Source organism: Agelaius tricolor, unplaced genomic scaffold (genome assembly GCF_023055355.1).
Source record: "Agelaius tricolor isolate 1412-34295 unplaced genomic scaffold, bAgeTri1.0.p SCAF_2, whole genome shotgun sequence".
NCBI lineage: Eukaryota > Metazoa > Chordata > Aves > Passeriformes > Icteridae > Agelaius > Agelaius tricolor.
In genome coordinates, this window is record NW_027269262.1 from 62,750,155 (window position 1) to 62,766,826 (window position 16,672).

At 36.8% G+C, this 16,672-nt stretch overlaps 1 protein-coding gene across 1 annotated transcript; it reads left to right on the forward strand.

The window, feature by feature from the left end:
- Positions 1 to 10,286, forward strand: XKR9 (XK related 9). Its single transcript, XM_071449229.1, has 3 exons — positions 1 to 275; positions 7,435 to 7,658; positions 8,785 to 10,286. Exons 1-3 carry the CDS (start codon positions 1 to 3, stop codon positions 9,426 to 9,428), a joined length of 1,143 nt encoding a protein of 380 aa, XP_071305330.1. The 3' UTR covers positions 9,429 to 10,286.
- The last annotated feature ends 6,386 nt before the right edge of the window (positions 10,287 to 16,672 follow it).

Here is a 16,672-nt window from a genome sequence, read left to right on the forward strand (position 1 = left end):
ATGATGAAATTTACTAAGCAGAATTTCTTTTTTTTAGTTGGTGGAATGATAATTTATGTAGTTGATATTGTAGTGGATTTCTGGGTAGCTAGTAGATATTTCTGTCAAGGACAGTATTCCTGGAGTATATTGATTATGTGTTTTAGAGGTCTTTCATCAATAATAACTCAGATATTTAGTTATAAGTGGTTTAAAAACGACTGGGAAGGTACTGATACAGGGAAGCTGAAATTGGTTTTTCTACTTCATCTCTTTCATTGTGGAATTTTTATAAGGTAAGCACATTTAAACATTTATTTTAAATTGAGAAATCATGGTGCTTTAGGACAGTTATTAAGAAGTGCTTAGTATGGCTTCAGGGACAAGAGTAATTCTGGCCTTAACAATTACTGCTCCATGAGAACAAATGGCTTTTTGTGGTAAATTTTATCAGGTTTTGATGGACATGTAGTTCTTCTTCCATATACCTGTAAGTAATGATTTTTATCAGTCATAACCCTACTCTGTTTGATTAATCAGCCATTTGATGAGCAATAATAAAAATTATTGCTTTGAAATGTACTACTGTCATAACTGATAAATACGAGTTTTCAAAGTGATGTTATGCACAGTAAGCATCCGAGACAGCTGAAGAAGTAATGTTTCAACCTGAGTGTCTAACCATATGTGGAAAACTCACCAAGATTCAGAAGAGAAATGAATAGCTGAATAGTTAGTAAGGATATTTGCAGCAGTATTCCCTCAGGGACTGACTTAATGGTGATAGGAAACTTTGTTTGCTTAGTGGATTATCTTGACTCTAATGCAATCCACAAAACTCTTGGATTTACCTGAACTCATACCCTTTCCAATGAATATCTCTTACCATGAATTTCTATAATTTTGAATCTTCTTTCCCAGAATTAGCTCCATATTTTCTGAGTGCCTTATTATCTAGTAAACATTATTTTGTCCTTTGACAGTGTTGTCAACTTGGTTGCTTGTTCTCTATTGCACAAATGATATTTTCTGCAGTGCTGCTACTTATGCTTGGAAAATTTCCAAGATGTTATGCATAAGTTACAAAGTTCTTTCAGCCACCCCTCACAATTCAGCAGTGTGGTAATGCATGCTGTAAAGTATAAGCTGGTAATAGCAAGCTGGCATCTGGGCTTGTACCTTTTTGATTAACTATTACATACTTTTATTATACGTATTTTCCTTAGGTGTATCAAGGTACAACTTCCTCCTGTCCTCCCTCTTAGTCATCTAATTTATGTAGTTAATTTAGACAATGATTCTCTCAGGTTTATCTGTGCAGTAAATGGATAAAAATAGATTCTGTCAAGTCAGGTCACACTTGTTAAGGTGAGATTCTCCAGAAGGTCCTTTGGGGCAGAAACCCATATTCTTCATTCAAAGAGGAAAATGAGGGCTTAGCCTTTAAATATGATTTGGTCAGTGAACTCTGCAGGCTTGAAATTATAAGATGTGAATAAACCTTATCAAATTATCTTTTTTCATTTTCTTTCTTTCTTTCTTTCTTTCTTTCTTTCTTTCTTTCTTTCTTTCTTTCTTTCTTTCTTTCTTTCTTTCTTTCTTTCTTTCTTTCTTTCTTTCTTCCTTCCTTCCTTCCTTCCTTCCTTCCTTCCTTCCTTCCTTCCTTCCTTCCTTCCTTCCTTCCTTCCTTCCTTCCTTCCTTCCTCCTTTCATCTCCTTTTACACTTCCTGCTCCATCTTTGACCTTAGATTCCTAGAATGGTTTGGTTTGGAAGGGACCTTAAAAATCAACTCATTCCAACCCCCCTGCCATGGGCAGAGATACCTTCTACTTGACCAGGTTGATCAAAGCCCCATTCAACATGGCCTTGAGCACTTCCAGGGATGGGGCATCCACAGCTTTTCTGGGAAACCTGTGCATCACCACCCTAAGAGGAGAGAGTTTCATCCTGATAGCTTGTCTTAGGCTACTGTCCTTCAGTTTGAAGCCATTCCCTCTTGTCATATCACTCCATGCTCTTGTACAAAGTCCTTCTTCAGCTTTTTTCTAGGCTCCCTTTAGATACTGGAACTGGTGACTTACAAATTAGTACCCTTTGGAAACTGGAGGTTTGTACTGTGCAAAGAACAATGGGAATCAATTTGGTTTTGCTAACACACTGACAATGCTAAGTAATAAATATGAAAATAATATTGCTATATATAGATGTAAATACATTTATACAATATATATAAAATCAGAGGCAAACAAAATTAAAAATATTTCTTTTCTAAGAAGGCTTTAGTTTCTTTTGTTGGAAAGAGTGCATACCTGCAATTATATTTCATATGAAATAGTATGCTTTGCAAGGAGACAAAATTAAGTTAAAAATGTAGACTTTAACTATGTTGATTAAAATTATATTCAGCCTGACCCATTTAAATGGCTCACACAGATGTTTGTAGAATTGAGAACAGTTGTGACATAGCAGACAACATTAAGACAATAACACTGCCATGGAATGTGGGGAAATGGGACATTTCCTTAGGGCACCACGTGAATTCTGGAGCTGTCTGATGTGTAGCAGTGTGCTTTGTCAGCCTAGGACACACCTGTGGGAGACTAAACATCAGCAATTCATAACCTTTGCTGTCAGAATAGGTTACATAGGCAGCAGCCACTCTGATACTGGCATCTGCTGTTGCACTTCTTGATGCTTAAATGCCCAGCTCAGAATGCCCTGCAACTTTGAATAGAAGCACAAGAAAAATATTTTTTTGCTTATTTGTAAAAATTAATTCTAGATCCATGTGACATCAGAGTAAATGCGAGTGCTTTGCTGAACCTGGGGTTATTTCATTACTATTTCTAAAATGCAGTGAGATGGGCTGCAGGGTGGGCCCTGTTCTGAAGCAGTACCAGCTGGCAGCAGTGAGCACACCTGTGGGAGATGCACTCTGGAAAAGGAACCCCTCTGCTTAGTGACAGAGCTCTAGGAGGAGGTGAGTAGGCTGAGGGGTATCAGAGAGAGAGACACCCATGCAGACTGCTAGAATGACACTTTGCCTTTCCTCAGACTGCCCCACAGGCAGGCAGGCAGGATGCATGAGATGGATGATTCCCTATCCACTCTTTACCTGGCTGAGCACAGTGACTTAAGGCTAGGGGGCAATGGCAACAAGTTCCTGCCCAGTGCAGCAGGGGGGTCTCCCCTGTGACTGCCCCACCTTCACAGGAGCCCTGGCATAACTGGTATGAGGCTCTGCAGGTGGAGCTGAACAATAACAAGGATGTTGAGTCATCTGGCTAGGAGATGTCACTGAGGTTAAGTTACCCAACACCTTGTGTCAAACTCTTACTGCTCTCTACAAATGAAAGCAGGCTGTCATCAGGTGGGGATGAGTCCTTCCTTTTAAAGAACAAGTGACAGGATGAGAGGAAATGGCCCCAGCTTGCACTGGGAAAGTTTGGATTGGATATTAGGAAAATTTTCTTCACTGCACTGGGACAGGTGCCCAAGGAAGTGGGTGAGTCTCCATCTCTGGAGATATTTAAAAGGCAGGTAGATGTGGCACTTAGGCACATGGTTTAGTGGTGGACTTGATAGTGCTAGAGCAGTAGTTGTTCTTAATGATATTAAAGATCTTTTCCAAACTAAAGGATTCTGTGATTCTGCTCTGTGTTTGATCACATTTCTTGATATAAATTTACTGACCTAAGTATTGACTAAGTTGCGTTAATTTCATGGGTTTAATCCAAGTATTTTGATACTTAGAAGGTGAAATTTAACATGCAGCAGAGAGTAATTTTCCTTTGATAAGGATTTGTACAATGCTGAAAGCTGTGACTACATGACCAGAATTTTGACAGGACAATCATTATTGCCAGGCCACTCACACCCTGCCTATACGAATTTCTAAATGGCACCCAAATATTTATCAGTGTAGTTTGATGAGATGGGATGTGTAGTATAATGCTGGGATTGTGTTACAAAGTCAGTGGAAATTGGAGGGGAAGCATGTGATATGGAAACATTGGCAAGGTCGTTTGCTTGTCACATGTGAAGGCTGTGAAGCAACAAACAAAATAGCTGTCACCCCTGTGAATTCCCAGCCAGAGACAAAGCCTTCCTAATTTTACAGCATCAAACTTCATCACTTGTGAAATGATGTTGAATATCTAGGAACATCTCAAGAACAGAGGGACAGTGGAGCTGTGTTTCCATGAGTGTTAATAACAAGTAGGAGCCCTGCCATCTGTGTTCTCTACAAAGCAACACTACAAAGGCAGAAACCCTTTTTTTTCCTCCTGTCAAAGTGAATGATATTTAGAAACACTGTTAATTCTTTACCATTGTCTTTACCATATGACAATTCCAGTTGTAAAGAAATTGTAGGTTTTTTACTCTGTTGGCTTCTAAGTAGCTTATATACCTTGAAATAACAAAAAACATATTCTCTTTGATGAATTTATACGGAGAAAAAGTAAATGGTAAACCTGCATTTGTCTGTATTATTGACATAACCATTTCACATTCCATTTAGGATGTACCTCTATCTAAAATACATAACTAATCCAATACTTTTTATTAATGTATTTTTGTTACAGTTGTAGTACCTTTTTAAAAGACTTTTTGCTTCAATTAATATTGAAGCCCAGAACTTCTATAGCAGTAGATATATTATAGGAAAATAGATTAGAGGAACTATAGCTATAATAGTTTCAGAGCAGGCACAGGGTTTAGCTGTGGGCATGATAAAGGAGAAAATTTAAACCTGACCTATCCTTTAGTATGGACTGAACTTTGCCCTAGGCTAGGAAAGTACTTCAACACCAGGTCTAAAAGCTGGCTATGAGCCCTTCCTAAAAGGTCATATTACATGCCAAAGGGACAGATGAGAATGACAGTATAAGTACAAAATACTCTTAAAATATGAAAAGTTATTGCAGTGAACTTACAGTAAGTGACATAAGCATGTGGAGCTCAGAGAAGGCCACCCTGCTTAATACATAATCAAAGAGCAGTAGAGGTATTTGGAGTTTACTAAGAAAAAAAAGTATTCTATAAAGTGTTAAAAGTCAGGAGTGGCCTAACCAAAACTGCTACACCTAGTGACAAATACATAGCATACCATCTTATAACAATATAAACCTAATATACAGTGCTCAGAAGGAATGTGCATTGAAATCTGACAAGTGATTTCAGCTATGAGCTTTGCAGCTCAAAATTTGTGCAGCTGGTTTCCACTTCTTGCTGCTCTGGTGGGTGAGTCCATGGACAACTAGCAGTAGTAGACTAGCAGTCCACCCAATTGTTTTTTCTTGAAAACATTGCAAACCTTCCAGATTTTTACATCTCAGATGCAAGAACCAGATGTTTTAGAATACTAATTGTTTTATAAACAGAAAAAAGGTTTAGATGCCTTGCAAAACAGTTCAGTTCTTTGCTTATGAGTGATTATTCAGGGAACAGTAAGATAAATACACAAAATCATAAAAATAAAAATTAATTTCCTTTGGGAGTAAATAATGGATCCAGAGCCAGCTCATGGACTGAGTGGCAGGAGTGCAGACTATGAATCTCTGCAAGGAGAAAAGGAAAGGCTCTTGAGTAGTAACAAAGCTGTTCCACACCTACTCCTATTGTCACAATTCTCACTTGTATGGTCAATATGCCTTAACATACCAGGGAATAAGTCATGAATCCTCTAGCATGCCCTTAACCCAGGAACTGACAATCCTGGCTGTCTTGCTTGTGGTTGTGGAAGAGGGCCCTACACTGCCTTCCCTGTGGTTAAAGGATTTGGTCTTTAAAGGTGATAAAGGTGTCAAACTTTTAACCTCTGAAGGAGCCAGGGATTCTTTCTAGCTCCCTTAGTAAGGAGACGAGTCCTGGGCTCCAGTGTTACATTGAGAGGAGACGATCCTGTGAGATCTGGCTGGCTGGTGATCTGCTGCCCTCTGTTCTCTGTGTACGGTAAATGCAAGGCACGGCTTTCATCAGGCCCGTGGTGTGTGCGATCCTGTGGATGGCCAGGGAATTAGAAAGCTGCACTTCAGCAGGAATCCTTAAGTTATCTCAGATGCTGTCTTAGGGGATGTAAGTAGGAGGCAAGTTAAGGCACAGGACCTTGCCTTCCTCAGCTTGTGTATTAGCGGTCTTGTATAACTGTCTAAGATAAACAGGTGCTGGCCTGTGGTGTTCTGCTTAGTTTCTCAAGAAAATATATCCAAATGAACGATGCAGCTGTCATAATTTATTTACTGAATTAGCTTCTCTTTTGATGAGGAAAGACTCTAGTAGTCTTTGCAAGGCTAGAAAAATTGTCCGAATAACAGTGAGTTTTCTTCAAAAGGGACTCCTTAGGCTGTCCTTGCCTGCTGGTTATAGTCAAAATGAGTTCATTGGAGAAAAATCTTAGAAGCTGAAAACATCTGGGAACTAAATAGACAGAAATAGGCTTGGAAGTGATGTCTGAAGGCTGCTATGATAAAAATCCTGTTTATGGACAAACACATAGATTTATATACCTATAAAGCCAAGAACTTAGTATAAATGGAATTCTAACAGTTGATTCCAAGAATCATTATTAGTCTAGATCTATTTATTACAGAAAAAGAAAGAATTCTTCTGTACATAAAAAATCTTCTGTAATAATAATAGTAATAATGATAATAATAATGATACAGTTAAAATTGTTACACACATATTTTTTCATTCTTATCCCTTTTTTCAAGCCATCCCTTATCATCCTATGCATGTGCTTTTCTACACTGTATCCTATCTCTCCACATCTCAGGACTTCTGCTGTCATAGCAAGACTAGATTTCTCTATCCTACATCATCATGTATGTAATAAATATCTCATTTGATAGTGTACCAACAGGCACTGTATCTGCCTGTTACTGTTACCTATATAAAACTATGACTATGACACAAAGATTAAAAAAAAAAAAAGGTAAAACTTGATTTCAGTGTTTACCGAAATATAAGTCTTCCTGGTTATTTAGAAAGTAACAATGTAGTAGATTTTCTTAAAAGTCTGTTTTATGTTTGCAATTCATCAGGTATTATCCTTGGGGCTTTGGATCTATATTCTACTTACATAGATGTGGAAGTTCACAGCTGGATATTCATTAATACCCTGAAAAGAATATAAAGAAAGTGAATGAGTATCTCAAAGAGAGACTGAGGAGAGATGCCAAGTGAATTTTCAGAAAGGCAGTAATTTAAAGAAATAAGAACCTAACAAAATTGAGCTTGTATTCTTTATTTAGAAAAGTCTCATTCTGTTTTATTAGTTTTCTTATTGCATGATATTGCTGGGCTTAAATGATTCTCTGATATCCCTGAGACCAGACAGATATCAGACAAAATTTTATCTGAGTAGAAGATGGAAAAAGCTGTCAGGCTGTAAAATTTTGAGTTGGTCTTCTAAAAAGTGCTGTCTAATCAAGTGTCCTTTTTAAAATAGGTATTGGTTTGCTTTGAAATATGGCTGTCAAGCTGCATTTAAACAAACAAGTAGCAGAGGTGCATCAGAAACAGACCCTTCCAACTTCATTCAAAAACAAGCTATTGATGCAGTGACTGATATTAACATGCTCAGGGTGTTCAAGGCTTTTCTTGAGACCACACCACAACTTTTTCTTCAGATTTACATTCTCATGGAACATGGCAAAACTAATTTCTATCAAAGTAAGTCTGTCTTTTTACTTCTGTTACAAGTTGAGTATCTTACCTAAAAATATAACTCATGACTGGATAACATTTTTAACATACCTTGGAAAACATGTATTCCACTGTATTATTACTCTGCATTTAATTAGAATTTCTGTCTAGTAGATGGTCTATTCTGCTGAATCAATGAGAAGGAAGATTTCACTATAAAAATGAAAAGTCATATATAAATACTATGCATCATAAATATAAAAGTCATAATATCTAATAAAACCATAATGATGCATCTCTTGAAAATAAGCTCTTAAATGCAATTAGCATGTAATTTGCAGAGCAGTTTGATACGTGTGATTTTAATAACAGATTCTTTTAAAACTGCTACCTAGCCATTTGAAAGTCAGTAATGTAATTAAAGCAGCCCTGCAAGCTGTCACTACCATCACCCATGTTACAGGTGAGGGACAGAGTCAAAATTAAATCTGAGGATATGTCAGTATTGTAGAAGGCAACATGGTGAAGAGATACTGGTTCAGCTCCCAGAAGCAAGACAGCAGCTGTACCATTTCCAGCTCTAAGACTAGCAGAATTATTGGCAGGACATTGACTTTTTCAGGGTTGGAACTGATCTAACCAAATGGGATACTTGCATTAATGTCTAGTGATCCTTCAAAGTCCATGGAGTCAAAATTTACTCATGGAAAAGGATCAGGCAAATCTCATCTTGGATATGACCATGTGAAGGATCAAGTCTTAGTTATAGATTTCTACATTTTAGACACAGCAGACTCACATATATTGGTTGCTGAAACTTAAATTGTTAGGGTCTATTTGCAATACTTTGGGAATTTCTAAGTCACTGTGTGTAGATGGCAGATATGACATGCAACTTAGACAAGGCCATTAAGGACCAGGGGTTGGGCAGGATAACGTAAGTGTACCAAACAGCATCAGATACCTAGATTTAAGTAACTAAAGTGAGCCTTAAAATTAGGGTGACTTGCTTTTGAGCAGAGAGTAAATATAAAACTGGGTTAAAAGTAGTGTTAGGAAAGCATGACATTTTCTAAAACTTCATCCAGCAATCATAGTGTAAAATAGTGTATCTTTTTCTCTGATGTAACATTTTTCCTTGTGTTTTGTTTAGATGCTGCCATTATAATGTCTTTTTGTGGTATCTCCTTATCAATGGTTGATTATCAGATATCACTACGAAAATCTCTGCCTGACAAAGATGAATTTCGTGTGCTTTCCAAGTTCGTGTATCTCTTCTATAAATTGCTTACCATCACTTCTTGGATACTCAGTATTTCATTGATTACTCTACTCAGTGTCAGAATTTCAGTAATTTTGCTGATATTTCTTTGGATCTGTGGCTTCACTTGGACTTTGAAACAGCATACAACATTTTGCAAGTCTAAGAAGATGGAATATCTGTACAGAACTGTAGTTGGAATCATCCTAATTTTTTCATTTTTTAACATAAAGGGGAGAAGAACAAAAGTTTGCCTTTATATTTATTATGCTACTCACACTGTAGTGACTCTATGTATTTTGTTTGTATACATGTTCTGGAAACCTTCCATTATCAAAGAAATATGTTTTACAATTGTAAGCATAATAACTATTTTGTGTCTGGTGTTAGGTATTATTTTTCTTGTTGTTTATTATAGCCATTTTCATCCCACTACTTATTGCACACCTCAGGCATATTCAGATGAAATGGATGGAGTGGCAGGACAAAAAGTTAAAGTGAAAACTGATAGATTTCAGAATTTCTTAATGCAATGAACATTACAGCTTTGTTTTTGTTTTTTTTGTTTGTTTGTTTGTTTGTTTTGTTTGGGTTTTTTTTTTGGTTTGGTTATTTTTGTGTCCTTAATAGCAAATTCTTGCTGGACAGTGTGTTTCTCTGTCATTGTTACATATGTGTCATCACTGAGGAGTACAAAGTGGCTTTGAATAACTATTTGTTTTCCACAATACAAAGACTCTGTAACATGAACACTTATGTGCTGGTGAAAGTTAGTTTGTCAAAGAAACGATTTAATCTATTCATCCAACACAATTCACAGTTTTTTAGCAATGCAAATGTAACATAGGAAAAACTAAGAGTAAATTAAATGAAATATAGCATTAAACCTGTATTCTATTAACTTATGTTGATTCTGTTAAAAACAAGGCTCTTTTTCTTTTCTTTTTTTTTTTTTTTTTCTTGCTGGAAGGAAAGAAGAGTGCATTTAAAATAACTGAGGGCAGTGATCAGTCTTCTGCTTCTCCCCATTACTGTAAGAGCTGCAGTCCTTCATGTTAACACACTGTACTGCCTTCTCCCTGAAGAAGAATAGGTTTGATTTATGGCTCAATCATTGTCTTGCCACAAGGAAATTTGGGGAGATGTTTTCAAGCATTTTATCATCTAGGTGTTCTAATGACTTCTTTGTTGTTTTTGTTCTGGTAATCTTTCACGAAATCTTCTGTATTTAGGGGTGATGCCAGCTTGTTCTGGGTTATAATAGCAGCCTGAGTGATTTATGGATGGCAACAGGAGCCTTGCATGAAAATGAAGAGCCATCTTCCATGAAACTTTCTTCTCCTTTGGGCTCTAAGATGTAACACTTTAAATGCTGATTTCCACTAAAATATGAGGCTATGCAGAGCAGGCAGTGGTGCAGCATCTTCTGTCTATCACTGGAAAAAAGAGCAGCAACTATTCTGATGACTTGCACTTGGAGGGGCTGGCAAAAGATGAAACTAGCTTGTCCATAAAGAATTTTTGGCAGAAGGCAGAATGAAACCAGACATTTCATCTCTGTGTTCAAATGCTAAATCCACAACAATGAAATAAGGTTGATAGCCACAGTTTGTTCAGAAATAAAATCTAAGGGGGAGTATTTCAGAGCTGTTGTGTTTTTAATCTGTATTATGAAAACCTGGGGTTCTTTTTCTTTCCTCCTTTCTCCTTCCATTAAGTCACATTTGCAGTTAGATTGGCCACAGGCAAAGGATGGGAACTAGGTTTGAGAAAAGAGGCTAGAGATAAGAAAAACTGATAAACTTTGCCAGGAATCAAATCTGTTAATATTCTTTATTGACAACAAACTTCTGTGAAACCCTGGGCAAAGGGCTGAAACTTTGGTTGATAATTAGGGTTCTTTAGAGCTATGTCTTGTGTCTTTTTTGTTAAGTTCATAGACTGCAGACTGCTTTTTTCTTGTTACTTTTTCAGCCTTACCAGAGCTCAGGGAAAGTTTCTAAACATGTTTCTTTCCTGTTCAATGTCCACACTTTTCTTTACCAGGCCAACCATGTACATCTCCTTGATCCTGTTCAAGGAAATTAATTTCTGTGTGCATAGCTTGGACTGAACAGTCTGCCTTTCTGAGGCTGACATGAGAAATTGGTGTAGTGAGGAAGAGCTTACTTCTAAAATCCCTCATTCCTGCTTAGGGGTAACAAAATGTGGACAGAAAAGCATAATCCATGAGACAAAGCAATACTAGCTGAGTTTTACTATAATTGGTATAAAACCCAGTACCTTCACTTTTACTTTGGAAGAGAGATATCCAGATTTTCTAGCCCTGGAACATCTTCTTAGGTAAGGAGAAAAAGTCCAAGGCTTTCATGCACCATGATTGTCCTAAGTTCTATCTTTATTGCAGAATATTTATTACTGGTGATAGTGTCCTCAGCAGCAAAGTGCATGCCTGCTTTTAGGCTGAATGTATTCTTAGTTTGCTATGGAAAAAATAGAATCCTAAATAGTGAAGACAATCCCTATATGGCTTTCCACACTTTTACTGTTTCTCAATCTAAAATCCTGAGAAGGGACTAGACTAAGGAACGGTGGAAAATAGAGAATATTATCTCTATCTTGCAGAAAATGATGAAATGTTGTCTAGCTATTTTTTAGAAGATAACCTCAAACTTTATACATGATCTGAGAAGCAGATCTCTGGGGAAATATGAGATCCTAAGAAGTCCTAGTGTGGGCAATTTACCCGTGAGGCCTCCAAGTTCTCTGCCTACTGCCCAAAATCTGGAGCGTGAGTTGCTCCTGAGGAAAATTAATTTCTGGTGTAACAAAATAATTTGTCTTGGTGATTTTTTTTTTTCTCCTTTCAATGAACTGTCAAATTCCAAAGAGAAGTCTTTCATTGCCATCTCTCTGGCCAAGTCCTAACACTCATTTTCTCTCAGGGGAGAAAAGTTGAACATAGTGCTGTCTTCTGTTGTTCTCCTTATGTCTTCTCACTCCCTCTTCTGTGCCCTTAAGAAGAATATTACACTGAAGTTGAGTTGGTAAGAAAGACATCTAGGTGGCTATTTATATAATTCTAATTCAAATGCACACCAAACCCAATTACTTCAGTTTCAATCTTTATTTTAGGCTTGTAAATCCTAATTGATATAAATTTAGCCATATCCTAAGCCTGGAAATTGTCCTTTGGGAAATCATTTAGATTCTTTTCATAAATCTTAAAGATCTTCAGTGTCCTTCCATGAATACATCTCCATTTTTTTTTGTCATCAGTCAGGGGACCTCAAGAGATGGGAATTCCTAGTGGTTTGCTTCCAGTGAATTTTTATCTAGAGGGGAATATTATGAGAATAAAAAAAAATTTAACTTTAAACTCCTCCCTTTCTTCTTGACCTCGAGTTTAAGATTTTCACTTGATTCCCTTCATTTTCACAGCTATGAAAATGGCTTCTCATTCATCTGATTGTTCTAACTCAGAATCACTGTAGGAGGGAGGATAAGGAAGCACATGAATTGACTCCAGACACATTTCATATCACCAGTGACCACTTCAGACAAAACAAACAAAGCCCCACTTCACCTGGGTGTAAAGTTCAAACAATAGACTTCATATATATCCTTTCTGCTTCCCAACTACCCTTAAAATTCAGCTGCCATTCAGTTCATGCATTGCGCTTGACCTTGTCATTTTAATCTAACAGCAAATTGAAAACAAATGGGGTTTTTTTCTCCTTTTTTTTGTGTTAAGTATGGCCATTACATCTTACAAAAAGTATTTTAATAAGTTAAATAAAATTAATAAACAATTTCTTTCTGTTTTGACTACTGTCAGACCTGGGTAAGAAGAACAACATCCAACAGAATTGTTTTAATTATCCTACTAATATTCAACGTGCCATTTGATGGCATGGGTGAGCTCACCTGATGTACCACAGATAGCACTGATTTATTAAGCCATAATTGGGTTTCCAATAAACATTTGTCAAAATAATGTATTCATTCAAACCAAAGCCTTCTTTATTTATTCATATAAAAGAGCACTTAACTTTCAACAAAGAATTGCCTGCCATCAAAAACACTCCATAAACGGGGGAAATTTATGAAGATACAGTACCAGAGGGTGATGGTGGAAGACTGAAGTTCACTTTAACCCTTCGAAGAGCTGAGTTCCACCTCTTGCTTGGTACTGGTATTGCATGTATTTCTCACTAAAAGCCTCAAGCCCAAACATTAAGCTTTGTATATTTACACGTGAAAGTACCATCTCTTTTTTTCTACCATTGAGTCTTACATCTCAAAGCCTGTTTCAAAACTAACATATCTTATTTATATTATACAGTCTAGAAGCATGCACACAGCTCAAAGTTCTTTAGGCTTACCTACACTCTGCCCACAGAGTTCACCATGTGTAGATTCTTCCAAAAAAATTGTAGGCTTTGAGATGTTAAACAACATATCTCGTCTGAACCTGAGGTATTATGTGTACTTATCATTCATTCCAACCAAAGAATTTTCCTGTTCTACCTCTTTGCACTCTTCTCTATTTCCTTTGCACTTTAGTTTAATTTTACAGAATTTTAGTAGAATAACAGCAAAAAATAGCAAAAAATAGCCCATTGGCTGTACAATTGATATTTGAATGGAGTGCAGCTAACCCTTTGGTGTCCACCTTCCACAAAAATTGCTCTTCTTTTACCTCCAGTTGGCTAACACATAACAAATACAAGTCACTGAAGGCTCCCACTATGCAAGTCTTATGTTTATTAGCTTATTAAAATGTAGACCTTGGTGTGATAGGATAGGAGTGTTGGTTCAAAATTAATGTAGCTTGCTAACACCTGTTGAAAATACAAACTGCAGTAGCCTTCCTATGACTGTATTTCAGTTTCCATATTTTTATCATACTTTTTATTTGTGACAGTGAACACAGATGTAAGTAACAGAAGAGAATGAGAAAGAATAGGAAGATTTCCAAGTGCATGCTCATGCCACAGAAACTCTTTTGCTAATCTCAATACAAATATGTCAATATCATTACCATTATCATTACTACTTGTGCCATTTTGTCAAGGTGAAGAGGATGACAATGCTTAAAAGAATATCTGTTTCAACTGGAATGCAACAAAAAGCTTTGTCTTCTCAGCTTTGATTTCTCAGCACTGACAAGTGATCTTAAGTCTCCCTGATTTAGCTATTTTTTAATGGGAGCCTAGAAAAGACACAGTTAAATATTTTGGTCTGTGGGCAGTAGGTAAACTGCTGAAAATAAAGTGCTAAATGTTACTGGATGCTTCCTGGCTGCTATGCGAAAGTAAATGACAAAGCTACACATTTGTGGGTCACTTGCAGAAAGGTACAGAGAGGAAGTTCAGGGTCAAAATTGTTTTGCAGTACTCTAGCTACTGCTGAATGTATCCAATTGGCTATTTCCTGTGTCCACAGGCTATAATCCTATTTTTGTTTTGTAAATAAAGTTTGTATTCTTGTATCATAAATAAAGTTTTAATATTTTGCAATGTCTTGACTTTTAATGACTCATGTTCAGTGCACTGTAGAACAAATATTTCTGTGCAGAAGCATTGTCTTATCTGTTCTTTGCTCTTTGGGCATTTGGTTTCAAATGTAAGATCCAAGTTCAGCTCCTGCCTTCTTTAAGGCCTAGCTTCCTTCAGAGATTTGTTTTCAGGAATAGAAAACATCTCCTCTTCAATGGCAAGTATTTATTCAACTAAATTTGTTTGGGTGTTTACATAAAAAAAAGTTTGAGCCACTTCAGAAAAATACCATTAGCTTTTTATAATTCTTCTGTGCTTATATTTGGGTTTTCAAAAACCTACATCTGACATGAAGATGTGCATCATTAGTGAACATTGAATTATTTAACTGAGAGAAGAAATGCATTTGTGTGGTTGGAGTTATGCTGTGTGGAGATACCCAGCACTGCCATGATGGAGACTGCATGCTGTTGACAGTTTTGTAAGCCACAGGGTCTTTTTCATTCTCTTTAATTGGATGAAAAAGCAGAGTGAGAAGAGAGTATTTTTGTAATTTGGACTCTGAAAAATGGAAAATGTACAATGACATGGAAAGATTACATGCTACAGATCTCTTCCATCTGTTTTGGGCTGTATTTTGCTGGGCTATAGACATTTGTAAACTTAGATTTTGGAGAATAGGTCGTAGTCACCTGTAGTTGCTTTTGTCACCTCTCCAAAGCAGAAAACTGTACCTCACATAGTTCTGTGCTGCTTTGCCACACGCACTAGTGTGTGGCAGAGTTATCTGAGTGGTATTGTAGGTTACTTGTAGGTTGGTATTTACCTCAAACTTAATAAACTAATTCAAATTGTATGTTAGGTTTATAGGGTTCTCTACAATCAATGGAGAGAAAAGTCACACCCAAGGTACTGGTGTCCTGTCTGCCCTGCCACCTGTTTAGGATGTGGTAAATATTCCTTTTCAGGTGCCCTTTCCCATTGACTACAGCAAGAATGTTGACAGGGTGAAGTTTAGTTAGGTAAAACTTTGTTAACTTGGTTCCTAAGTTATGACCTTTTGTATAGTATTATGTCTTAGGTATTGCTTTGCTGCAAATTGCTGATATGACCCTATTTTCTCACCTGAGAAGAAAAGAGGAAGCAATTTACTCTTGGTGAGCTCTCCCTGGGTTCTCTACCATGACTTTTACTACATGCTCTTAACTCATAGTTTGCAGAGCTGAATGGCAGTTACATAAACACAAGGAAAAGAGGCTAGGACACACAATATGGCCTAATTTTAGAGTAATCAAGAGCATTTTAAGAAAGCATAATATAAGCAAAGTTATATTTCAAGCTCAATGTCCATTTCTACTGTGATGTGTTAAAGAGAGGATTTTCATAAAAGAAATAAGCATGGTGGTTTCAAACAAGAATGACTATTATTATATAGAAGAAATGAATATAAAATTATTATTAGTGATTTGACATCTATAATTATAATCAGACATGGACAACAATAGCTATCAGTAACTAATTTATTTCTTTCTTTTAAGAGAGAAATGAAACCCTAAAAAGACTTTTCTCACTTATGTTCTCTCAGCCAGAAGAATAATGTTTACATGTATGCATTTAGAAGTGTAATTAAAGCAGCTGGGTGTGGCCTTCCTCAATCAGAAAGAAAAACAAAACCCAAATCCACAAGGTTTTTTTTCGGTTTGGGTTTTTCTTGACAATAAGGGATTGTTCATGGGAGAATAGAAACTAATAACTTGCAGGCCTTGTTATGGGCAATAATTGTTTTTCCCTCACCAAAGTGGGCTGGACCTCTGAGGCTCAGCAGTCACCAAAGTACACATGCAAGGTTGGTGGCCCTCATGCTTTGAGGAAGGCACTCAGCTCAACCACTTGGGAAGAAAGCAACTGAATCCCACTAAAATACTAGGTCTTCCAGCTTTTGTGTATCAATACAATTTTCAAATGGGTGAGTGTCAAAGCTATGAAAAATCTGCTGCTTAGAAAAGTCCCAACAATATTGTGTTGCTGGTGTCTTATGTATGTGTCAGACAGCCATACACAAAGCCAAGAATACTACACGATTTAGGACCTCCATCTGAATTTTTGTTTTAAAACAGGGCTTTCTCAGCAGTAGATTGGAGACACTTTGTAGTTACTGATACAGTTTGCTGCAGGTAATCTCAGAAAATTGATGAGTGTTGCCTGGGGAATAAATTGATCCATTTAATATAGTGCCATGCTAAAAAAAAAAATCAATAAACCCTGTTTCCTGAATTTTA

What these genes read in the sequence shown, in the direction of transcription:
- XKR9 (XM_071449229.1), top strand. Translation starts at nt 1, where the DNA reads ATGATGAAATTTACTAAGCAGAATTTCTTTTTTTTAGTTGGTGGAATG. An exon ending in CATTGTGGAATTTTTATAAG is followed by an intron (nt 276 to 7,434) that starts GTAAGCACATTT and finishes TTTTTAAAATAG; the next exon opens with GTATTGGTTTGCTTTGAAAT. An exon ending in CAAAACTAATTTCTATCAAA is followed by an intron (nt 7,659 to 8,784) that starts GTAAGTCTGTCT and finishes TGTTTTGTTTAG; the next exon opens with ATGCTGCCATTATAATGTCT.